Genomic DNA, 27,002 nt, shown 5'->3' on the forward strand with positions numbered 1-27,002 from the left:
GGGTGCGGCATGACAACTGAAACGCTAGAGCACGTGGTTTGCTTATGCCCCGCACTTACGTCCCAACGTAGACGTAAACTCAGAGTAGAGTGGAACAGGTTGGGTGTTCGGACATGTAGACAGGCAATTATCACCTCTCTGTGCCCAGAAAACATAGCTCTGAATATCGCCATTACAACATATATTCGGGATGCTTACCGTATCTTTACAGCAAAGGCGTAAGGAGCAGCAATCCCCCGCGCTGTCCCGCCCAGCGACCCAACTCAAGCTGCATTTTAGCCTTCAGTTTTAAGTATAAAATTATGAGTCTTAGTTGTTAAACGCCTGCACATAAATTCCCACTGCTCTTTGCTAAGTGTTATCGCTGTCTAATACTCAATTGTTTTAATTTTTAAAGTGTAATATAACTCTAGTAACAGGTGTCGATAGATTTTTACTGTTCAACTGTGAATGTTCAACTGTGAAAAAATATGTTTTGAAGTTTTTTAATTACAATGTATCGGATTGTGGATTCAATTTGTAATGCTTTTAAGGATATTTTTCTTTTATCCAAATAAAGATTTTTTACACACTACAGAGGTTTTTAACGAACAAGCGCAGGTTCTGGGTGAAAAACTCTTGCAAAGGGAGTACCCAGCAAAAATCATTAAGCATGCAAAAAAGAGAGCGCTAAACACTCCCAGGAGTGCCGTGTTGGAGGTAAATAAAAAAAGAGAAAAGAGAATGCCTTCCTGTGGTCCTGACATTTGATCCCCTAGCCACTAAAATCAGGCAGTCAATACGAAAACACTGGGCCATCCTGTCTAATAAAGACTTCAAAATGCCTCCTCCAAGATTTGCCTTCAGACGGTCCAGTAACTTGAAGGATAAACTAGTGCATACTCGTACCAAAAGTTCTATAGATAACAGCGGGACACGGCTTGCAGGTCACCATCCCTGCGGTACATGTTCTGTCTGTTCGCTTACTTCGAAGATTACGAGTGTCACTTTGAATACGGGCAAGTAATGGGAGTTGAGACAGTTCAGTAACTGTAACCCCACGAACGTGGTATACAGACTGGAGTGTGGATTACACTACATAGGGCTCACCACACGTAAAATAAAGACTCGCATTCAGGAGCATTTAAGCACCATAAGATCTGGAAAACTGACTACAAAATTGGTGAAACATTGCCACAGCAACAAACATTCATTCAAGTGGTCAGTGTTGGAAAAAGTAAAAGGCGATGCACGTACTGTTGAGCGGTTGCTAATCACAAAGGAGGCGAAATGGATTTTCCGAGAAAAAACTGATAAATTCGGTTTGAACGACTTCTTAGAATGGAATAAAATACATTGAACCTGTCAGGAACATGTCTCTTTGGCATCTGTATGAGTGTTCACTTGGAAACCTAGATTGTACGTGAACTTGGATTCCATATGAAGTACGCTGTACATTGAGTCCTATGCTTTTAATGGTTTGGAGACATGAGTTTTAGTTACATAGATTGCTCCTGTTACATACTATATAGGGACATGTGTCCCGGCATAGTGCTATAGAATCCACACACGTGTTTGTGGGCTTATTGAGTAAACAAATAAAATCAATGAGCACTATTTGTTCACATGAGAATATAGTGCAAGTGGTGTTTGTTTATTGATATATAACAATTTTACTAAATAAACACCACACGGGTCGACACTTGTCACCTCTTGAGAAATAAATGTAATTGCTGACATCTTCAGAGATACATAACCAATTTTTCGTGTAAAGCTTTTTTGAAAGCGACCTGTATACACTGCAATGCCTAATAAAGTTTTGAGGGGTGTATATCGAGATCCCGCAAGATTGTTCGACACTTGGGACATACACATTGATTCTTATGGAGTTTTGCCAATCCAAAATGGCGGCTACGTTCTACCGCGATATGACGCTGTGTAGGAAATATACACAGCGTAGACTCGTTTGTAACGAGTATTGGCTGAGACACCGCCAGGTATCTTCCACCGACCCGGTAAGGAGTAAGGGTTCCGGGAGTATATTACGGGGTAGAGATAAGAGATTAATAGAATGAGTCCGAGTGAGTCGGGAGTGACTCGCTCGAGGGAGGGAGGATATGCCGTTTTCTACAGCTAAGTAACACGGATAAATGGAGATGGCATATAGAGTCTGTGAAGTGGGCTATCACCTGACTTCATTTCTCGATATGATCATGGGGACTTGAACGATCGAGTTGAAAGGGTATAATACCACGCCTTTATAAGATACTTCGCATTTTCAGAGGAATGACACTGAAGTGCTGTAAATTTAGGGACGCGATTGTGCTATCGAGTAGTGGATAGCTAGCGAGTCCTTGGAGGTGAATTCATCGAAAAGAGGGGAGAAAGTACGTTCAGGGCAACCACTCTCTCACATTACGATAGAATGATAGCGTATATCAGGTACACCTCCCTTCCTTATATCGTTTATTATATTTCATTTGCCACACAGAAAATTGAAGGGGAAGAAGAGTAACCGACACTTGCGGTTGCAGTTTTATGAGAACTCTACCCTCCCGGCTGGTACGAGTACTGATGGCCGAATGAGGGTAATTAACATTCAGTTATATGCGAATATTTTTAAGGGGACATACGCCCAGGTAGCAGGTTTGATACAAAAGTGTTTTTATGTGTTTTTTTCAGTTGTGAAGACTAATTTGTCCATATGCAGTGGCCTTAATATAGATGACGCCCTGAAGAAATTGCCATAAACTCCGTTGGCAATGAAACATGTCGGCAAGTAAAGTGGTGTTGGTTGGATAGTCAGTAACCATTACCACTTTCTTCTTTTTTAATCTCCGCACCCAACACAAGAGACAAAATAAAATGGCATATCTGTGTGGTTTTATATGTTGTTTGACACTTTACTGGTTATTCTGTGGTCTTCCATCACTGCACATTTTCACAAAACTATTTCTTTTGTGTTTCTTGGACACATTTTCTTTCTTTGAGCTCGATGGTGCCAATGATGAGAACAGGGCAATCCTGGTGAGTACCTGCCAGGTTCCCGTTGGTGGTGCGCCCGTGAGGTGCCATCTTGCTCTCCCACACTTTTCAGTTTTCACATTACACAGTTTGACACTTAAGTGTGGTGTATATGTTGTCTCGCAACTGAATTTTACTTTGTGGGAATTGGGCGATTGTTCTAATGAGGCATAAGTCCACGATACACAACTACCCCGATAACTAATGGAAGGGGAGTACGTTTTGTAATGATAATGCAATAAATGGTGTACCCGAAAAGGATAAAACTAGGAGTGCCTACAGAGTCTAGGTCTCTTTTTGTACAAGTTGCATTATGAGTGGAGGGCGACCTATGACTAGCTTTACCCTCTAAGCTCCTGTTTGTTTTAAAGCCCAGTCAGATCAACCAAGAAATTGTCTTTAATGTAAAGTACATAAAGCACTTGTTGAACACATTGAGTTTAAGGAACAATGTATTGTTGAATTAACTTGGGGGAGGTACTTGATGTGAGTAGCGACAAACAGTCTGATGGAATAAGAAAACTCAAAAGAATTTTATAAAAGTGAACCGTAATATTCTAAATTGGTGTAGTGTCATTTTTGAGTTCCTGTGAGGGTGTGACGCAAGCTTAACACTTTTGCCTTTGGGAAAGACCTACCTACTCTGTGCCAGGCTACCCTATGTGGACTGGTGAACCCAGGTCCAACATATTTGGTATCCAGCGGTGGGATTAGAACTTGTGCTTGCGTCCACTTGGCAGTAACTCAGTGTGCACCACTTGCCTACACCTGGAGTTTTCTCCTAGCGGACTCCCTAATTAATATTTTTGCTTTTCCAAATTTACTCCTGGTGGTGGGTGGAGGTAACTCTCACTTTACCCCCTTTTCTTAACTTCTTCGGAGTGGCTGTCCCTGACCCTAAGTGGAAAAATGGAATTTGATCTGGAAGAAATGGAGAGCTATACTGTGGCCCAACTCCGAGACTTTTGCCAGAGAGAGGGGGTGTACTTCAAGCGAGGTGCGAGAAAGAGTGAACTTCAAACTAGCTTGAGGGCATGGGGGAAGCGCACCAAGAGGGGAAGATGGAGGAGTAAGAGGGGGACCGGGACACTGTTGTCGAGGTTGATGGTCTGTATCCACAAGAGGGGGGAAACCTACTAACAGGTCCCAGGACACTCTCAAGGGAGGGCAGCAGTATTTCCGTGAGGAGTCTAACTGAAGCTGAACTAGCGGACAGGAGGGAGGAGAGGCAGTTGAAATGGGAGTTGGCAAAATTAGAGAAGGAGAGGGAGGAGAAGAGGCTAGCTTATGAGTTGAGTCTCAGAGAGTTAGACCTTAAGGCCCTGCAAGTAGGTACTCCCAGTACTCCTAATGGTGGCAGCGAATCCAAAGATACAACCAGGGAACCCAGACCCTATTTGCCAAAGGACGTAGTCGCCAGCTACAGCGCAGGGGATGACATCGCAAAGTGGCTGGCTGCCTATGAGCTCTCCTTAAGAGCCCATGGGATATTGGAAAGACACTGGGGGGGTGGCTTGTATAAATACATGCCTCCTGCAGGAAGGGATACACTTTTGGCCCTAGAGCAGGGAGAGCAGACCCACTACCCCACCATGAAAGTGGCGCTGATAAAAAGTTTGGGCTGACTCCAGAAAAATACCGACAGAAGTTTAGGAGTAGTCACAAACTAGGCACACAGAATTGGGTGGATTTCCTAGACTATGCAAAGAAGGCCCTAGAGGGTTGGGTGCAAGGCAGCGAGGCGGGGGACTACGAGGGGTTGTATGATCTTATCCTCAAGGAGCACCTACTCGAGAAATGTTTTCCCGAGCTGCGACAACACCTGGTGGACAGCAGGCTGACCAGCCCCCGGAAGCTTGCTGAGGAGGCGGACATCTGGGCTAGTACCCGGGTGTCCTCAAAGGGGACTGGAGGGGACTCCCAAAGGACCGGATAGGGCCCCCCCAGAAGAAGGAGGGGGGAGATAAAAAGAGGGAGTTTTCAAAAGGCCCCCAAAACAATTTCCAGGGAAAAGGACCAGGATACATTCCCAAGGCTAACCCGCCAAGAAACCCTCATCCTGACCATAGTCAGCAGCCAAGGGTTGTCCGCTGCTATGAGTGTGGTGGGGTTGGGCACTATAAAGGTGATGTCAAGTGCCCAAAGAGACCACCCCCTCCCACTGGAGGAAAAGCCCCGGGAGTAGCTAGTGTAGTGCTCGGGGAGGAGTTGCCCTTAGATAGGGGGGGGGGGGGGAGTGGGCGGGTGTCACCTTAGTGTCCCTGGGAGATCAGGAGATGGTTCCTAATATCCAGGTGCCCTCAAATACTACCAAGTATGGGCAGTGGGTCACCATCAATGGCCAAAGAGGGGAAGCTCTGCGAGATACAGGAGCCAGTATGACTATGGTAAGAAGTCATCTGGTGTCTCCAGAGCAGGTGATTCCACATGTACTCCACCCCGCCGCGATGGCTGACGGCAGAATGGGCCACTACCCAGTGGCCGAGGTTCCATTTGAGTGGGAAGGGGTTGCAGGTCCACTTCGAGTTGCCGTAAGCCCTGCCGTGCCGGTTGATCGTCTGTTGGGGAATTATATGGAGCACAATGCTTGGAAAGAGGTGGAATACCGGACTCATTCCGAGATGCTGGGTACACCTAACTGGGCCTGTGTTAGTACAAGGTCCGCGGCTACCCGGAGGGGGAGTTCGCTTGGGCTGGAGCCTGGAACAAAGGCACAGCCAGCTGCCAAAAAGGGAAAGAAGCGGGGACAGGAGAAGCCTGCCCCGGCATCCACGCCCCGTGAGACGGATAGGCCACCTGCGGTGGTGGACCAGGAGTCCACGGAGGGGGATGTTATCCCCCTGGAGAACCTACCTATCCCTGCCGAGTGGCATGTGGAAGGGGGGCCTACCAGGGAGGAATTTTGTAAGGGCCAGAAGGAGTGCCCTACCCTTGAGGGACTGAGGCGACAGGCCGAAGCCCAGGCAGCAAATGTAAATGTAATATACTTGTAAAGCGCACAGCTGCCCCAGCAACGGGGCGTCCCGGCGCTGTATAACTCTGGGGAACCCATCCTGGCTTTTCCCTGTGGGATGGTCCCTTGCTGGGAGTCCCCAAGGTGGAGCCAGGCATCCCCGGAATTGGTGGGGCCGTTGTGGAGATTAGGCAAGCTAATGCCCAGAGTTGCCGAGTGGAACCCCTGATTAGAGTAAGCACCAAAGCGAGAATTATCGAGTCCGCTGACCAAGGTCTACGACCCTGCCGCGTCGGGAATTGAACCCTGGTCCCGGGCTGACTTCTGCTCTCAGGCCTGCCGCCTCTAACCAGTGAGCCACACTACTCCAGCAGGTAACGTTACAGGGAACTACCATATTTACTGGGAGGATGGTCTCCTCTACAGTGAGCCAAAGGCACCAGTGCACGGTTCGTCACGGGCCTTGGTTGTCCCTCAACGTTACCGAGCCTTTCTTTTAGAACTGGCTCATGAGATACCCTTGGCAGGACACTTAGGTCAGGACAAGACCTTTGCCCGGCTTGTCCCTCACTTTTATTGGCCTCAGATGAAGGTGGCGTCCGACACTTCCTGCCGGACATGTGTGTCTTGCCAAGCAAGTGGGAAAACAGGAGTGAAGCTGAAAGCTCCCCTGGAACCACTTCCTGTCGTTAGCACCCCCTTTGAAAGGGTGGGCATCGACATCGTGGGGCCATTGGATCCACCAACTTCAGCTGGTCACAGGTTTATCCTGGTTCTGTTGGATCACGCCACACGGTACTGAGAGGCCATTCCTCTGAGGACCATTACTGCACCTGCAGTGGCAAGGGCCCTCATGGGGATCTTTACTCGAGTGGGTTTCCCCAAGGAAGTCGTGTCCGACAGTGGGACCAACTTCATGTCAGCTTACATGCGGGCTATGTGGAAGGAGTGTGGGGTTACCTACCAGTTCACCACTCCTTACCACCCACAGACCAATGGTCTGGTGGAAAGGTTCAACAAAACCTTGAAAGGCATGATCAGAAGTCTGTCTGAGAGCCTGCGGAGGAAATGGGACGTCCTCCTACCCTGTCTGTTGTTTTCCTACAGGGAAGTTCCACAGAAGGGAGTGGGCTTCAGCCCCTTCGAGCTTCTGTATGGGCACCCTGTGCGTGGACCTCTCAGCCTGGTGAAAGACGGATGGGAAAAGACTCCCAGGAAGCTTCCCCAGGATGTGGTGAGCTACATGCTGGCCTTCCGGAGCCAAATGGCTAAGTTGTGGAAGCAAGCTTCAGACAACTTGGAAGCCAGCCAAGCAGTGATGAAGGAGTGGTTTGACCACAACGCTCACCCTGTACAGTTGGAGCCTGGCCAGAAAGTGTGGGTGATGGAACCTGGAGAGCTTAGTGCCCTCCAGGATCGCTGGACAGGTCCCTTTGGAGGTGATGGAGAAGAAGGGTAAGGCCACTTACTTAGTGGATCTGAAGACCCCCCGGCAGCCCCTGCGGGTGCTCCATGCTAATCGCCTCAAACCCCACCATGAGAGGCCCGAGGTCATTTTGATGATGGTGACTGATGGAGCAGAGGAGGAGGAGGAAAGTGAGCCTCTCCCTGATATATTTTCGTCTCAGGAAAAGGATGGGTCGATGGAGGGAGTAATTCTCTCCCCATCCCTAACTCCTGAACAGCTGGAGGACTGCCGCCAGGTCCTGGAGCAGTACTCCTCGCTGTTCTCCCTTATCCCAGGAAGGACCCACCTGTGTACCCATGATGTGGACACAGGAGACAGCCCACCAGTGAAGTCTAAGACCTACCGGCTGTCAGATAAGGTGAAGGCCAGCATCCACAGTGAAGTCACTAAGATGCTGGAGCTGGGAGTAATTGAACCTTCAAGTAGCCCCTGGTCCAGTCCGGTGGTTCTGGTACCAAAAGCTGCCCCACCGGGCACCACTCCAGAACTAAGGTTCTGTGTGGATTACCGGGGACTGAATTCAGTGACCAAGACTGATGCTCATCCGATCCCTAGGGCGGATGAACTTATTGACCGGCTGGGAGCTGCCCAATACTTGAGTACCTTTGACCTCACGTAATGCTACGTAGAGGGAGCAAAATGGAGAGTCTAAACGTTCCGCATGGTAAAGTGGCGCATGTAATGAATTACAGGTAAAGAAATGGAAAAAAATCTGAAATGGCCCGAGACAAAAGAATAAACTGACTATACGTACAAGAGTATCCAAGATCAAACCCAAGCGCCGTCCTTTTGCAGATTGGGGGGGGGGGGGGCGTGTTTTTCTTTCTCCCCTCTTCTCCATTGGCTGGAATGTAAACAACGGGCGTGTTTTTGACTTGTTGTTTACATTCCAGACAATGGAAAGAGGAGAGAAGGAAACGAAAAAACACCCCTCATTCCGAAAAAGACGGGGCTTAAATGGAAAGAATGACGTCACTGAGACTTCTTCTCCAATGGCTGGCCGTTATATTTCCATCTTACCAATACGTGCAATTCCTATTGGTGCCCTGAAGGAAGAAGTGTTATCAACAAAGGTTAACACCAAATTATTAATCATGTCCTTGTGTAACTCAACCGCATTAACCCTTACAGGAGTATAACTAGATCCCACAGCGGATCTACAAACACTTGGGAAATGTTCCATTTTTTTTTACACTTAACTGCTGGACAACTTGAATTGTTCCCCAAATGCTGTTTAGAACCACACCTATAGCACAACAGTTTCTTTTCATTTCCTGTAGTATTCTTCCATTTAGATATATGCTGGTGCGAACCTTTACTTGAAAGTGCACATACAGCATCATCATTCAGTTCAGTGACAGCGATAGCTTTTGAAGAAATGGATGCACAGAAGTTCTTGCACTTTTTTGCTGTAAAAACTGAAGATAAAACTGATCTTGCAAATATGTGTCAAGATAATCCCCAAATTCACACTTGGACGCTATTATACGTAGGTTGAAAACACACTCAATGCTCTCATCAACAAGTTGTTTCCTCTAATGAAAACTGTGCCTCTCAATCATTATATTGGGTTGTTCACAAAACCTTTTCTCTAACCTCTTTTAAGGTTGAGCCTTGGGAGCGCATGCGCTGCTCTGCGAGGCACGCTTTATTCGTGTATGGATTTGAAGCTCCGCCCACTCCCCATACATATTTTTCATTGGCTTGTGTCATTGTCCTTTGTAAATGCTGGCTTACGATTTGTTAATAGGCTTGTTAGTACCTCCTTAGTACTGTCTTGTCTTCATTTGTAACCTCCCATGAGGACTGGCACTTTTACTTCTGTTGTTACATGGTATGTCTTATTTAGTCTGTAAGCGTTATTTTCTTTAATGAGTTTCTCCTACTGCAGGCACGACATGCTTTCCTGCAACATTTAGCGCGCCATGCGCGCTTTTACTTTCCAAGCAGCCCGGGACAATGGCTGCTGGTTCTTAGAAGTGAAATAGGTCTCGCATTTACAAGAGTTTGAGCTATTGGCATTGTAAATAACAGGGCCTATTATTCGTGTGCTAATTATCAAATGTGAGACCTATTGCAGTGCAGATGCTTGTTTGCTTCTCTAAATACATCCCAAGGTATAAACTGCCCTGAAAGAGGTTCCCACTCCGGTAAGTTACCAAAGATCTCTTGTTGAGCATCCCCGAAGAACACAAATAGTAAAGGTTTCTAACTTTTATTAGAGTAGTTTTTAGCATCAGTAGACAATATCATTTTCAAAAGCCTGTACTATTGCAGTCACTTGACTAAAGTAAAGGCTTGCCTGGATTTTGTAGGAAAGGGTTAATATGCACAAGATGTAAATGATTAGACATTGTTAATGATGAAAATTGTAGTGAACAGAAAAATAGTGTTACGGTTAAACAGCACCCACCTCAGGGTAAGCAGTGCTGTAGCGGATTTCCAAAGCTCTAAACAATATGAAAGAAATGCACTGAAAACTGTGAGCAAGCAAGTACAACAAAATATTTTAACCTCCCCACAGCAGGAAGCAGCCATTTGACACTACGAGTCCAAAAATGGACGCATCCAAAAATGCTATGTGCCTGTCAATTTCATGGAGCAAAGAGCCGTCTGACAATGCTTCCCACAATGCCTTGCACGTGGAAACACTTTTGTGTATGACACCAAGACAATGCGCCCCGGAATTCCTAGCATGAGTACCTCAGGAGTACAAAGAGCGCTACTGCGCTTAAAGTTCTAAGCGTGATGAGGCAGGTAAGCAAAACTTTTTAAAAATCTAAGCCAGAGCCAAAGCACAACTTCTGAATTACAAGCCTGTAATGACCCAAAGAGATGCAATCAGAGCCAGACTAGCAGTGGCGGCCACTGGGCATTTCCCTGGTGCGCCAGAGAGGTGGGGGATGGTTTTCTGGCTGCGGGGGACAGATTTCTCACAGGGGTCCGGTTTTGTAGCAGTGCTGCAATATGGGCTCTATGTCACAAAAGTGGGAGTGGTGCTTTTTACTAGCAACCCCACCCCATCGACTGGGCCGGTCAAGCAGCAATCTGCAGGGCTAGTTGCTGTTCCCAGTCTGGCCCTGGGTGCAATCCAAAACAATCATTTACAATGCAACGGTTTCGCCTTTGCAAAAGTTTGAGCTATTGGCATTGTAAATGACAAACTTTTTATTTATGTGTTGGTTCTGAAAACAAATAAATAAATGGCATTGTCATTTACAATGGCAATAGCTTAATCTCTCGCAAATGCGAGACCTATTGCATTTTCAAAGCAATAGGTCACGTATTTACGCAAGTTTGTGCTATTGACATTGCAAATAATTCCCATTGCGCAGCACGCATACCCGGTCTGTACCAAGGGTTTTATTTATATAGCGGATGGAAACATGTGGGGGGGAGGGCACGCCAACTATTTTACCCCCTCACACACATTACCAGTAACGACACTATGAATAGTTCTAGTTTAGTAAAAATGTGGCTGGCCAGAAGTATCTGGCAGTCCCTGCTTTCCGAGGCGGTATTTCCTTTTAAAAATAAATGCAATGTTCACAGTTCCAGTTTAATACAGTGTGAATCGTCTCGGGTACCCGATTTTTAAAGAGGGAAGACTGTTTAAGCTGCAAGGAGCTTAAACCCTGTGATTTTAGGCTCAATGATCTGTGCACTCAGTTTTCTGCATCTTGGAGTTGACCCTCCCCAGTTACGCGGAGCACTAGCACGAATGTTTTCATCTACAGATGGTATGCGTGGGCTCCATTTCACACCTGGTTTCCTACCATCCTTGCACAACCTTCCATTCTAGCCTCAAACCACCGGTCTGACAATCCTAGCCCTGCAATCCAACACTAGCTAATCTCGAGCCCATTTGAACACGCGCCAATAATCATACCTACCCGGCCATGTTAGCTCGCCACTGGGGTAACTTGAGCAATAAGCAACACCTCGGTATTTGACAGACCGCAGCTCAACACCTGTCTGGGGTAGTAAGCACTACATAAATACAACGAGGGCCTGAACCAACACACCAGCGAGCAGAGCAAAGCATCTCCCCACAGCAGACCTTTGCTCCCTCAAGTGACTTGATCAGGAGGGGGTGCCAGGAAAGCATCCCCAATGCTGCCGCCCGACAATCTATTCCAGGCCGGACGGAAGAGGGGTGCATTAAATGCCAAGCTAAATACTGGGGTTAAGGACATCCCGCGTTAACATGCATGCAGTCGAGTGAGTCACCCTCTGAACATACAAGACATTCCCAGTGAGAGCCAGCCAGCCTATGGAAAACGAAACTGCCAATCTTGAAATGTAGATGCTGTTCCCTCGCCCACCTAGAGCGTCTCCTCGCCAACACGGAGAGCCTCTGCCCCAGTCCGTGAGCAGAGCCTCAGTCCGTGCTGAGTCCTCAGGGTCCCCTCGCCCGCTAGAGCTTGTCCAGGTTCTTGGGGTTGGTCAGGATCTCCCGGGCCAGCCGCCAGGTCTGCTTGGCCGCGCTCTCGAGCGCCGAGTGCGGCCGGCCCTGGAAGAGGTCGAGGTTGGGCAGGAAGTAGTGCGGGCAGCGGCGGCACTGCAGGCAGGAGATGAGCTGCAGCAGGATGCCGTTCAGCCAGTCGCCCAGGCAGGCCTCGTCCCAGTCGGACTCGCGCGGGTGCTACTCGTAGAGCAGCAGAGTCTTCATGTGGTAGCCGTGCAGGGGCTGCCCAGGCAGCTCCAGGTGCCGGTCGCGCAGCGTCTTGAGCACGGACAGGCACTTGTTGCGGCAGCCGCCCAGCAGCAGCCGGTCCTCGGCCTCGCTGAACTGCAGCACCCAGGCGTCGCTCTCGGCCGAGCTCTGCTTGCCGGACAGCGAGCAGCACTCATTGGAGACACAATGGAAATGACCAAAACATGCCGGAGAAAAAAAAACATCCGCCCACCGCCGCATGACGTTCTAAAAGGGGCGTAAATGAGAAAAAAATATACGGAACGCCCCCGAATCTGCTCGGAGAATAACAGACAGATCTCTCTTCCTATGCCTAGCCTCCATTGATAGAGCTAGCCAATGGAAGAGACAGGCGGGACAAAGCCCCGTACTGCTAAACAAAAGATTTCACCTGCGCGAACACTGCTGCGCAGTGGACGCCAGGCGAAACCTAAAACGCTTTGCTGTATAGGTAGGCACAGTTTGAAGGAAGCAATTCTCCCACAGTACTGAAGCAGCCAGAAAATCTTCAGTGGGCGACAATGTAAATTTCCCGTTGTCGCCAAATTGTGTTGTGTAAATGTCGCATAAATGACACACAAGAAACTGTCTTGTGTAAGCGTAGGTTTATTGAAAGTAGAATACAAATCCACGAAGAGCAGGCAAGAGCCCTACGGAAACGCTGCTGTCCAGACTGGTAATCCAGTTGAAATGTCGGCTGGACAACCGTAGCAACGAGGGCAACAGAACACAACCACATAAAATGTTATATAAACACACAGGCATACAACATGTACACGGCTCCTGCACAACATGTACACGTGCACAAATGTACAACAGCCCCAATACCACAGATACTTACAAGAGTGATATCTAAAGGAAGGTACCTTTAAAAGTACAACCGCTTAGCTTGTTTACTATTACAGAGAGAAAAAGGATAACAGCGGAGTCTGACACAACATCATACACCATCTCAACACTGTGCAGCATGCGCATGCAGCAACCAAAAAAGTGTTTTGGGACATAGAAAGTTAATTTGGAGTGAGAAATCACACAGATACATGTTTCATCTGACACGCCAAGGCTTTTTCAAGGAAGAACTACAATCGTTCCCAGGCAGATTTGGTCTTTAGCCTAAAGAAATAAAGTGAAAGATCAACTAAAAATTCTTTAAGTAATTAGTCCAGTGATAATGAAGCTGGGCCCTAGATTCAAGCCAAATGATGATAAAGACTATAGTGGGATTATTTATTAAATTTGCACATAGTTCCTGGATTCGCATCTTAAACTGCCGGGAAAGTAAAACCTGCTATAAATGCTAATCAAAAGGCACAGATCCTTATAATTATGGGGAACTTGTTTGATCTAATAGAAAATTAATTTGAAACAACCATGGTATAGGAACAGTGAAATACTGTAATGCATGCCATGTAGCAGATTCCCACCCATGCGGCTAGCCGGCATGGGACCTCAGGGAAGACGAAAGAGTGGAGGTAGCCCACTATGCTACAGATAAGATTTCACATGTTAAAGTGAAGTCATAATATCACACCAACTAACCGAAATACCCCTGGTTTACAAACTAGACCCAGGTGTAATTTTGATTACAAGAGTGGGCTCCATACCATACTCTATAGCAGGGGTCTCCAACCGGTCGATCGCGAGCTACCGGTAGCTCGCCGGCCCCATGGGAGTAGCTCGCGACGGCATTTAATGATTATGGCCTCACACTGAGTTCTCGCATCGATTTATTGTCCTTTCCTTCTCTTTGTAGGCCTTTTATGCGTGCTTGCCCTCGCCCAAACCAGCAGCGCAGATTGGCTGAAACAGAGCTTAGCTGGAGTGGGGCGGGCAGAAGAACATGACGTTCTTCCTGAACTCCGGAACAAGCAGGAACCGTGCCACCTGCCATTTCCAATCTTGCACCGCACAGTATATCCTGAAAGACATGGGCGCAGATAATCAGGACGGAACCCCTGACAGCTGTAATGAAGTAGGCGCAAGCACTAATGATCTACTGCCCCTTCCGAGAACCGCAGCAGCTGCCTTATTATCCTGAGCGGAGGACAGCAGCAGATTGGTAAGCGAACTCCAGTAGCTCCACCATAGTATGTTAATGCAGCTCAGTGTATTTAAGACCCTTTCTTTTGAACGTGCGTACCTTTACATCCGATACTTCCCCGACAACAAAAAAAAGAATTGGAGTGAAACGCTGCCTGGTTTGAATGATTCTGCAATACCTAATTAAGATACTAATAACAGCAAGACCAAACATGAGCCGCGGGTAGCACTATCCTCTTTGTGCAGCTGAAAAACAAGCACCAATAACTTTAATCCAGGGCTTTAATCATAACATTTCAGCAAATGTTCTGTTTTATGTTCAATAACTCTGCTGCCCAATTCAGCAAAGTCCCACTTTCAATTGCTACGGATTCAAAGATGTTGCATTTTTAATTCAAGAAACAAGCCAGTCGGAAAAGGCACTATGATGGCTAGTCAAAATGCTCTTACGGATAGCTATTCCCCTTGCTGTCCTCTAGCTGAAATACAATTGGTTAGTGGTCTAGTTACTCTTTATTTATGGGAATGTAATAGGCATAATCAGATAATAAATAAAATAATGCATTTAATTTTCACTTTTCTGGTTACCGAGTGCCGAGTCAGACAACAGGCAGCCCCAGCCACAGAGAGGCCAGCCCCAGCGACGAGCAGTCCGAGTTCATGAGAGGCAGAAGTGAATAAATGCATTCTCAGAGATGTCATTTAAACTGCTTTATTTGTCAGCATTGATTAATGAAAAGATCATCACCCGGTACACAGAGAGATAGACATAGAGGAGGCAGGAAGTGGGTGCAATCACAAACAGAAAATTAGTTAGCAGTGTTTTCAGAAAAGGACAATCAAAGCATGGGACCAGTGTAGTATGTACTGTTCTTATTTCACTTGGTTACTTTAAGGAATGTTTCACTAATGGTTCAAAATTCTAAATTGCAACCATGAATACAATCAAAATTCTTCTTTTTCTTGTTTTTCTGCAGCCGACGCGTTTCGTCCTAGAAGCAGGACGTCATCAGGGCTGCAATAGCAAACACACAATACAAATACATCAGTATATATATTCAATATCACTCAGTAATCACCTGTGAAATGAAACAACACATCTTCAGGTAACTTATTAAATCCAATACAGCTCATTGTGCCGAGTGGTACTGACCGAAAATTAAATGACTTAACAGTACTACAAATGAACGGGAAAACATTTCTCAAATCATCATATCGGTTCCAGCAAGTACATATTCCACAACATATTTGTTGTGCCTACTTTAAACACTTACATATTTAGTCTACATCCTGTGATGAAGTACTAGCAAACTGTTGTACAAGTGTTAGAAAACAACGTTCATTGATAGAGGACCGCTCACCTAATTTTGTTGAAGTGAGGCTCTTCTGTTATTTTAGCTTCTAATATTGAACCTGTGGTCTAGGCAAATATTGCTTCAAGAGGCCGGTTCTTCGTATATATAATAGTAACATTGACAAACTGGGGTGAGGCAGAAAAAAGGAAAGACCAATGAATTATCAAGTGAGGCAGTATAAGATAAAAGAGAACCAGAATAGTGAAGGCTATACTTGGGTAGATATATAGAAATTGACTTGATAATTCATTGGTCTTTCCTTTTTTCTGCCTCACCCCAGTTTGTCAATGTTACTATTATATATACGAAGAACCGGCCTCTTGAAGCAATATTTGCCTAGACCACAGGTTCAATATTAGAAGCTAAAATAACAGAAGAGCCTCACTTCAACAAAATTAGGTGAGCGGTCCTCTATCAATGAACGTTGTTTTCTAACACTTGTACAACAGTTTGCTAGTACTTCATCACAGGATGTAGACTAAATATGTAAGTGTTTAAAGTAGGCACAACAAATATGTTGTGGAATATGTACTTGCTGGAACCGATATGATGATTTGAGAAATGTTTTCCCGTTCATTTGTAGTACTGTTAAGTCATTTAATTTTCGGTCAGTACCACTCGGCACAATGAGCTGTATTGGATTTAATAAGTTACCTGAAGATGTGTTGTTTCATTTCACAGGTGATTACTGAGTGATATTGAATATATATACTGATGTATTTGTATTGTGTGTTTGCTATTGCAGCCCTGATGACGTCCTGCTTCTAGGACGAAACGCGTCGGCTGCAGAAAAACAAGAAAAAGAAGAATTTTGATTGTATTCATGGTTGCAATTTAGAATTTTGAACCATTGATTTATTTGTGTTTCTTTTTGTAAATTAAAATACCCAATTGTTTCTGATATAAATATTGCACTCCCAGCTCCTTTTTTTGTACTAGTTTAGTTTCACCTGGGGTGGGACGGTGCCCCGGTAGTTGGTGGAGTGTTAAACAGTGTGATTTTTAGTGTACTATCCCTAGTGCACCGTAGTAAACCCAACGTCGTCCCAAAATCTTTGTTGTGAAAATGTTTCACTAATGTTCTATTTGATGTTCTTAGAATGCCATGTTATCAGTGTTACTGTCATTACGAGCCTGTACTCTATCATCGCTGGTCGTGGGTTATTTACTTCTGGAATAAAACTTCTATCATCTAACTACAACTTCGTCTTCATCGCTCATTTCATCCGAAAAGCATACTACATTTATTGGCGACGTTTTGAGAAGCTTTTCGATTTCAGAAATTTCAGACCCACCGACGTAAAGATATTAATTATTGACTTCGGAGCCACGGAGACTACGGTGACTACAGAGAAATCAAGTAATCGTTTTACTTCTATTTTTCACTATCTCCGTGTCCAGAACTGTTAGTTTGTTCAACTTAATTCTACCTTAAAATTGGCGTGTCAACGGTCATTCGCTCGCTTGCCTTCGTTCAAACGCGAGCTGTGTTCTAAGCTCGTGACCCGAACCAACTTGCCTTCCTCTCGCGAAGCACGCCCAACAAAAGGTACGTAATTGGTCTCTACAGTAACGCGCATACCTGATTGACTTACGCATGCTGCGTTCAGCGTCATTACGCTAATCACGTCGGCGGCCATTTTCTGCAACAGAGTAATTGTGCTTTGTTTACTAGTCATTCAAATACGAAGACTTTTACTTCATGTCAAAAAAAAATTTAAACATAAGATTTGGTGAACGGAAAATATATAAATCGGTTCTGGTGGATTCTCATACCGATTCTTTTGCTAACAAGTAAGATTTTCTTCACTTTCTTCTACATGGCTACTTCTAATAACAGCAATAACAGTGGAATTGTTGCACCTCCATCATTTTTAGTTGCTCCTGGCAAGCCTCCTACACCCTGGCACAAATTGTTACGTGTATTCACTAATTATTTGGAGGCAATAGATGCTTTGGATTATCCTCCCTCAAGGAAAAGAGCTATTCTTTTTAATCATTTGGGAGATGCAGGTCAACAATTATTTGATAATTTAACTGTTGTTCAAGCTCCACCTGATGATGACACTTGGAATGTTTATACTGAAGCTTTAACGCGTCTTGGTAAACAATTTAAAGATGATCCATCCGTTATGGTCGAACGTCATGTTTTCTTTAAAAGGAAACAATCACAAGAAGAGTCCATAGAAGATTATTTAGCAACTTTGCGTGTACTTGCCTCAAAATGCGAGTTTGGTACTTATCTCGAAACTGCTCTGCGTGATCAGTTAGTTTTCAATTGTTTCAATAAAAAGATTCAGGAGCGGATTTTAACATGTAAAAATCCTACATTGGATGAAGTTATTATAATTGCGAAAAGCATCGAATGTTCAGTTATTTCGTCTAAAATTTTAGCTGAACAGAATGCCTCTTCCTCAGCTGTTTGTAATGTTTCACAAGCATCTAATGATAATTTTAATGTTAATGTTGTTTCTAACCGTTTTAGTGGTAAAAAAGTTTTTGAACAAAAATCCAACATATTTTGTTACAGGTGCGGTTCAAAATTTCATGTGGGAAACAACCCTAAGTGTCCAGCGCAAGGTAAAAGGTGTTCAAATTGTAAACGTATTGGTCACTTCGTTGCGTTATGTCGTTTACCCAGAGATAAAACTAAAGTTAATATGGTGTATTCTGAAGAAGAAATTTGTGATGCTTTGAATGTTTCTTCTTTATCTTTTATTCAGATTAATACTCTCTGTGACTTGAATGTCAAAGGTCCAATTTGTAAAATTTCTATTGGTGTACATACTATACAAGTTATGGCAGATTCGGGATCTCCGATTACCATCTTAGATGAACGTACTTTTCAGTGTTCTTGGGACAACACAAAATTATTTCCTACAGATGTGAATCCCAAAGCCTTTGGAGGGTTTGATATAACCATGCGTGGTTATTTGCCTGATAACATTGACTTTAAAGGGAGGATAATTTATACTAAGATTTACGTTGCACTTAAATGGTAGAGACATTTTGGGTTGGCAGGATCAGGCTAGGCTGGGTATTATTTTAAAACCTGGCCATCCTGAACCTGTTGCCTTAGGAGATCTACCAATCTTTGCCATCCTTGATTATTGAAATGATCCTATTCTGTGCAATGTTTTAGAAAAGTATAAAGATGTTTTTGATGACAGAATTGGTTTGGTAAAATTTTTTGAGCATACCATAAAATTGAAAGATAAGGTTTGCCCTGTTATTCAGAAGGTGCGTCCTGTTCCTCTATCTGTTAAACAAGATTTAAGGAAACACATTGAATCTCTAATTGCTCAAGACATTATTTGTCCTGTTGATTCATCGGAATGGGTTTCTGCTGCCGTTGTAGCACGAAAGCCTTCTGGTGATATTCGTTTGTGTGCAGACCTTCGTGTTCTTAATCGCAACATCGTAGTTGATGTGCATCCTTTGCCAAAGATTCATGATATGCTGGCCAATATTGGTAGTAGCAAATATTTTTCTACTATTGATTTGCGCTCAGCATATCATCAAATTCCATTATCTAAAGTGTCCCAACCCCTGACAACCTTTGTAACACCTTTTGGTGTCTATATGTATAAAAGACTACCCTTCGGACTCGCTTCCGCAGCTAGTATCTTTCAAAGGTTAATGGATACTATTTTTAATAATTGTCCTGGAATTCAAGCGTTCCAAGATGATATTTTGGTACACTCTGAATCTCTTGATCAACACTATATTTTAATGGAATATACATTGAAATCTTTACAAAATCATGGACTTACTGTCAACAAAAAGAAGTGCAGATTCTTAACTAATGAAGTTGATTATTTAGGCCACAATCTTTCAAAAGAAGGAATTAAACCTAAATCTTCCCTGTTAGAAGCTATCAAGAATGCTCCTTGTCCATTAGACAAAGACTCTTTGAGGGCGTTTTTGGGATTAAGCGAGTATTATGCTCGTTTTGTCAAAGGCTATGCCCTAGTTGTCCAACCTCTTAGAGATCTTTTGAAGAAGCACGCCAAATACGTTTGGTCTACCGAGTCTCAAGTTGCTTTTGACTCGATCAAAAACATGATTCTCTCTGCTCCGGCTATCAAACCTTTTTCCCATGGTGTTCAGAGCATCATTACAGTAGATGCCAGTTCCCGGGGACTTGGTGCTGTTCTTAGTCAAATGGTTAAAGGTGAAGAATGCACCATTGCCTTTGCTTCACGTTCATTAACTCCTGCCGAAGTTAATTATAGTACGATTGAGCGAGAGGCATTGGCATGTTCATGGTCTGTGGAGAAATTCAGAATGTATATTTGGGGAACAAGATTTCAATTGTACACAGACCATAAGCCTTTAATTTACATGCTTGGTGAAAGTTCCTCTAATAGGGCTTCCTCTCGTTTGGTTAGATTACTGGCACGACTCCAAGAGTTCAATTTTGAAATTAAATATTTGCCAGGTGGTAAAAACATCCGGGCAGATTGTTTATCACGCATTCCTTTACCCATACAAGGGTCAGTTAATTCTGATCTGGAGTGTGTTTTTGCAATTGATGATGCCCTTCAAGATTTTAAAATCACTAAACAAGATTGGTTACAGGCTATGGAGAACGATTCTTGCCTACTAAATGTTAAAAGATTTTTGATTAAAGGTTGGCCTATGGATAGGAGCATGTCCATGGAAGAGAAACATTATGCACAAGTTGCTTCTGAATTGTCTGTTTCTGGTGACATTTTATTCAGACAAGACAAGTTTGTTCCACCCTGTGGGATTAGACAATCCATCATTTCCTTAGCACATGAGGGTCATCCAGGTATCACCGGCACTACTAATAAAATTAAAACCACTTATTGGTGGCCTGGTATTGACAATCAGGTTAAATTGTTTGTCAATCAATGTCCACAGTGTTTATGCTCTGACAAGCATTGGAAGTTGTCCAATTCACCACTTGTACCAGTAGAATGGCCTGAAGCTCCTTGGCAGAAAATTGCCCTGGATTTTTCTGGTCCGTTTTCTGTTTTTAATTCTGGGAATAAATTTTTAATCGTTGCCATCGATTACTTTTCCAAATGGATTTATTTTTCTTTTGTCAAGAATCCTGATTCCTCTTCTGTGATTTCATTTTTGAAACGTTTATTTGTCATTGATGGTACTCCTCATGAAATTGTTTCCGACAACGGTTCACATTTTGTTTCAAGGGAAGTGAATGTGTTTTTAAACAACTTGGATGTTAAGCATACTTTTGTTCCTCTATATAGTCCTTCATCAAATGGTCTTGTTGAAAGAGCAAACCGTTTGTTGAAAGAGGCTGTTCAAACAGCCTGTGCTAATAGACTGGATGTTTCTGACTTTCTTAGTGAGAAAATCTGGAACTATAATTGTACTCCTCACAGTACCACAGGAGTTTCTCCTTTTGTTTTGCTTCGTGGTCGCATTCCGATTTCTAAGTTGAATCCTTCTTGGTTAATGAGGAGTTCTCTTGTCAATGTTGATTTATCTAAAATTCGTGAACGTGTTAAAATGAAACAAGAGTGTTACAGAGACCATTACGACAAACGTATGCATGTTGCAGAAAAATCTCTTGTTGCTGGTGATTGGGTTATCATCAAAAAACCTGTAAAAATCACTAAGGGTCAATCCAAATTTTCTGCTCCCGTGAAAGTCGTAAAAGTTTCTCGAACTGCAGCTCTCTTATTTGAAAGAGGTTGGTGGAACAAGAATGCGCTCATTAAGATTTCTGACCAACAAGCCAAGATTATTTCTTCTAACAAACAGAATTCAGATTTATTGGATAATTCGAATTCTGATTGGTTTGGTGTTGGTGAAACTTCTGTGCTTCCATCTGTTCCTATCAATCTTCCTGTAAATATCACTCCTGATTCTTTGTTGTTGGCTCACGGCGATTCCACAAATGTTACATCGCTCCCCACTTTGCAACCTGCTTTAAATGCTGATGGTAAGGGGGATAGTATGGGGGTTGGTCGCAGAACAAGATCTGTTCCTGTGAGACTTCATGATTATGTTTTGAATTAGTTTCCTTTTATGTTTCGAATTACATTTATCTTTTGTTTTTGTTTTTTTATTTTATTAGGGGAAGGATGTGTAGTATGTACTGTTCTTATTTCACTTGGTTGCTTTAAGGAATGTTTCACTAATCTTCTATTTGATGTTCTTAGAATGCCATGTTATCAGTGTTACTGTCATTACGAGCCTGTACTCTATCATCGCTGGTCGTGGGTTATTTACTTCTGGAATAAAACTTCTATCATCTAACTACAACTTCGTCTTCATCGCTCATTTCATCCGAAAAGCATACTACAACCAGGCCTGCAGCTGCAGTTTGTAACCTTGAAATGCGCCATCTGATCACGCAGATTAAAACAACTGGAAAAGCCTCAAGGCACTGTTCCTGACTGCCGCAGCAGGTGCTCTGCCCCATGAGCAAACTTAGTAAGACTGACCTGAGCGCTCTTCTGAGAACTGAAGCTTCTGTCCTGCAGGATGCCTCACAGATCTCGATTGTGAGGTAATTAATGGAGACTGTGACTTGCAGCGCTTCGTAACAGGTGCTTTAATCCCCTGATCTATTTTACTTTTATTGGAACTATTGAGCAATAGGTTAACGTAGATTAATGAAAGAGGTGCATTGATCTCTAATCTGTATATTCTAGGAAACTGTGATCTGCAGGTAGGGAGATTCCCTGTGTTATCCTATCCAACTATCATACTGCAGCAAGAACTGGTACCCTGCTGGTTACATCTGGAGCTCTGCAGCAAGCGCACTAACCTCCTAAGCTTTCATACTGGGTTTGAACCTGCGACCTGAAGGTTGCATGCCTACCTCTGCAGCAGGCGCATTAACACATATGCACATTTTGGCAGCAGGTACATTAATTCACTGAGTATGCTGCTATGGAACCATTACATGACCAGCATACATGGCCATTTGAAAATAAATGAAACTAGGTTTGCAACCTTTCAAAAAAGTGACATTTATTGTTTTAATAGTTTAATAGTTAATAGTTGGCAACGGCCAATAGTTGGCAACGGCCCAGACATGAGGAGAAGAGCAAGTGTAAGCAGCTGGAACGTAAATGGAGATTGAACTATCATCCTGTAGCCAAATTGGCCTACAAATCTGCCCTGAGTAAGTTCCGCAAACTAACACGCTCGTCCATGAGAGCTTACTTTTCCAATTTAATTCAACAGGCGCAGAATTCCTCCAAAACTCTTTTTTCCATAGTGAATGACTTCGTAAATCCTCCTGCTTTGAAATCCCTCTTTACTCCCACTCAAGATCTCTGCAATGGATTGTCTGATTTTTTTCAAGAGAAGATAGTTAAACTCTCTTCCTCCTTTGCAGCAATGGCTCCGGATTTCTCTGATGATTGCCTTGGCCTCCCCTCTTGTTCTCTCAACTCTTTTAGCGAGCTAACTCCTGATCTCGCGTTAGCTTTATTACGCAACGTTAAGTCTGGTTCCCCCCTGGACCTTGTTCCTGCCAAAATCATGGGTAATCTCGCCCCTATCCTTGTGAACCCTTTCCTTTCCATCTGGAATGCCTCTTTGACGCAAGGTCTATTCCCCTCAGTTTGGAAACAGGCCAGGTTGGTCCCCATACTGAAAAAACCTGGTGCAGACCCTATGCTTTTTAGCAACTATCGACCTATTTCTCTCTTGCCTAAACCCGCCAAGATACTGGAGAAGGTGGTTCAGAAACAAGTGGCGCTGTACTTAGAGTTAAATCAGCTGCTACACGACACTCAGTCCGGTTTTAGATCCGGCTACAGCACCGAGACTGCGCTGCTTGAAGTTTCTGATACTATTAGGGAATCAGTGGATAGGGGCGAGGAGGCCATGTTGGTCCTCCTCGACCTATCCGCTGCTTTTGATACTGTCTCCCACAAAATACTTACCTCCCGCCTACAGCAGCTAGGGGTCGGTGGGACAGTGCTGGCCTGGATTATTTCTTTCCTGTCTAGCCGTTCCCAAAGGGTTACGATGCACCCTTTTGAATCTGAAGACAAACCCCTCCTGTGTGGAGTGCCCCAGGGCTCTGCCCTGAGCCCTCTACTGTTTAATGCTTATGTGGCTCCTCTGGCCAAGGTAGTTGAATCCTGGGGCGTCAGGGTGGTCTCCTACGCTGACGATACTCAGCTTATCTTTTCCTTTCGAGACCATTCTGACTCCCTCTTCTCCAACTTTAGAAACTGCCTTGGTAACATATGCTCCTGGATGTCAGCCAATCACCTTGCCCTTAACACCGACAAAACCGAGGTTCTCTTTTTTAGTAAAAAATCCCCCCCCCCTGCAACCCTCTGGTGGCCTACCATTCTGAATCCCCCACCCTCTCCCGTGAAGGCAGCTCGTAACCTGGGCTTTATTTTTGACAACTCTTTGTCCGGAAATGCCCAAGTTAACAAAGTGGTAGGGGCCTGTTTCTCTAAACTCCGCATGATTAGAAAAATCTTCCCCTTCCTCCCACTATCCTCACGCAAAACCGTAGTCCAGGCCCTTATCATCACCCATCTGGACTATGCCAATAGTCTATATGCAGGTGCCCCGCACTATCTTATTGACCGCCTGCAAATGGTCCAAAATGCGGCAGCCCGGCTCATCGGGAACATCCCTGCCCGTACTTCAGTTAGAGCCTACCGAGAAGAACTCCATTGGCTTCCCATTTTACGACGTATAGACTTTAAAATCATGACCCTGACATTTCGGGCTATCCATGGTACTGGCCCACTTTATCTGAAAAAGCGTCTCAAGATCTCTGTTTCAGCCAGACATCTTAGATCCAATAACCTCCGTCTTCTGTTGGTTCCTAGATTCAGGCTTTCTCGGACTGGCGGCAGATCTTTCACCGTCACTGCCGCCAAGCTCTGGAATAGCCTCCCCCTTGACCTCAGGTTCTGCGAATCTGAGCCAGCCTTCCGCCGCAAACTCAAGACCTGGCTGTTCACTAGGCGGTAGGACTTGGAACTTCCTACTCCTCACCGTTCCCCTTTTTCTCTGTAAGATATGATCTTGGTTACTCCTCATGGGGACAGTCATGTAATTTTAGCGCCGGGACACCTCCATCGGAGGTAGCTGCGCGCTCTATAAGCTTCATAAATAAATAAATAAATAAATAAAGGAAAATCATATGTATAATAGCCTTTCTCCCTTTGTTTATTTGATAACGAAAAAAAGAGAGTGTTGCAGCATTTTCATAGTGCTTACTAACCCATTGTATGGCACTGAAGTAATTACATACATGGAGAGCAAGCTATGGTATGTGTAGTGTGGGTGGTTGCAAGTGTTTTCTCAGGTTTCTGATCCTGTGGGAAGTGTTTCCATGTCTTGACTGATGAACACCAAGGTGCGGTTATCATGTTATGGGACACAGTGAATGATGAGGTGTGCGACAGCCTTAAAGTCAATGACGCTGGGCGTGGGGGGGTCTCTCTGAAAAAATTGCGAGTTGCTTAACCTTTAGTAGCTCACTATGATTTTCACTGATCAGAAGTAGCTCCCACAACAGAAAAGGTTGGAGACACCTGCTCTATAGGGCCCCAATTATATGTGTTTTATGTTTTTTGTCTAATTTTTATGTCATTGATTTTTTAAGTTGTTAAGCATTTTTCACACTTTTTCCTGCATGTGAATTGCTCAAATAATACATCTCCAGACAGATGTGTGCTACAGAAGTGAGGTGTAACCCATGAATAGCCCATGAATAATTTGCACGCTGGATGTCGGCCAAACGTATTACAAATAATTTTGGTAAAACTGATGTCTTGATGTACGGGGTACATTTTGAAACATGGAATGTAACGCTGAACCTTCATAGCGAAATTACCACAAAAATGGCTGAAAGTTTTTAGTCAAGAAACAAGACTTAAAATACTGCACCGTGAAGATTACGTGATTTGCCCAGAATCACAGGAGTTGTTTTTTTTGCCGTCGTTACCGAGACTCGAACACAGATCCCCCAGGTCCGAGGTCGAGCGCCCTAGCCGTTAGGCCAACACCTCTCCTCTCCTTATAAGAACAATCTTAAGCAGATTTGTTCAGGTGTGCAACGTGATATGTGAAAATGTATTTAAACGTCGGGTTTGTGGATGCTCAACAGTTCAGTGGGAGAACTGCTTATATTTTGGAGTTAGTCTTAGTTTATGTAATTAATAATGTACCCGTTTCTTCTCCGACTTATACTGGGGTCGCTCTTCCTTTGGAGGTTTTTTATCCTGTATTTAAATGAAAATCTGAATGAACTAGCCAGGTATATTGCTTGTTAATGATCCTGAAATTGTTACCACGCGTCAGAGTTTTAAAAATGTGGAGTACATCACTTTAGCGACTCCGTCTCATTGCGGTCCTAAGCCGGGTTGTTGTACCTGCCGCCCTACAGTCCCCACCATCATTACCAGGTCGTAGTTCCACTCGCCAATCTTTGGTAAACCGAATGTGGGTGGTACATTGGCATGGGGGTACAAAGGGGTGGAGGCAGAGGTGATGATGGCATGGAAAATTAGAATGTAGTCGGTTGTAGTCCTTGGGTGACGAGTACAGAGATTTAGGTGGTGGGAGGGGCGGTTAGAAAATCAAGTTAACAAACAGAATTACTGGCTAAGTAAGAGCTGGCGGCGAGGGCTACTTAAGATCATATTCTGGTGTTGTCTAGTGCTGCAGTGGTAGTGGCACGTTGGGGCGAAAAGCTGGTGCAAATGATAAAAGGGTTCTGCTAAAGTAATAATACATTAGGGGTGCAAGTGTTCCTATCCTGACATAAGCATAGCACAATCCTCACCTCCAGTCCCGTAATACCCTTTTAATGACCCTTAACTTACCGACCGCTCGGCTCCTCACCAGCATCATGCGCGCCGCCATTTTGGATCAGACAGGACGTGATGTCATACCCCATCGAATTTCATTTCCGCATTCAGCCATCGAATTAGAAACAGTTACACAACACAGCGACCGCTCAAAACGAAAGATAGACAAGCATTCGAGAACTCACAAACTACACCACAAACCCGACGAATAACGTATGCCCTCTCATGTACACTGAGAAGGGTGCGAAGGGCTCCCAATTTATAAAAGGTAGTTAGGTCCAGTGTGTCATAATCATAAATAGGATAATGTTTTATTGGTATGTAGCATGCGATTACATTCCCCAAATAAGATTGCAAATCTAGAAAATATATTGGTACTTTATATTTCCTTGACTAAGAGGATGGGCAAAAATAGTGAGTAATTGTCAGTACCGAAGAGAGACTACAATAAGAGAAAATATAGATCTAATTATAATTCTTAATAGAAATACAATAAAATCTCATAATTTCTGCAGTATGTACTACAGGGTTTTGGTGGGTTGAAAAAAGTGGGAGCCTTTGAAAAGGGCGTTGCCTGTGTAATTAAGGGTGAGTTACATTGCTGTGATTCCTGTAGTGTTAAACCTAACCAGAATTTTGATGGCTCCCTGAGCTTTCTGTTATTGCTTCAAGGTGTATAAAACAACTG

General features: G+C 44.2%; 1 protein-coding gene across 1 annotated transcript in view; it reads right to left on the reverse strand.

Moving 5' to 3' along the window:
• TUFM (Tu translation elongation factor, mitochondrial) overlaps positions 1-26,443 on the reverse strand; it is a 210,473-nt gene extending 184,030 nt beyond the window's left edge. The window contains exon 1 of the mRNA XM_078652266.1: positions 26,330-26,443. Within this exon, the coding sequence (XP_078508392.1) occupies positions 26,330-26,369 (40 nt within the window). The 5' untranslated portion in view covers positions 26,370-26,443. The remainder of the gene's footprint in view (positions 1-26,329) is intronic.
• Positions 26,444-27,002: the final 559 nt, after the last annotated feature.

This window comes from Lissotriton helveticus, chromosome 7 (assembly GCF_964261635.1).
Source record: "Lissotriton helveticus chromosome 7, aLisHel1.1, whole genome shotgun sequence".
In the NCBI taxonomy this organism is placed as follows: Eukaryota; Metazoa; Chordata; class Amphibia; order Caudata; family Salamandridae; genus Lissotriton; species Lissotriton helveticus.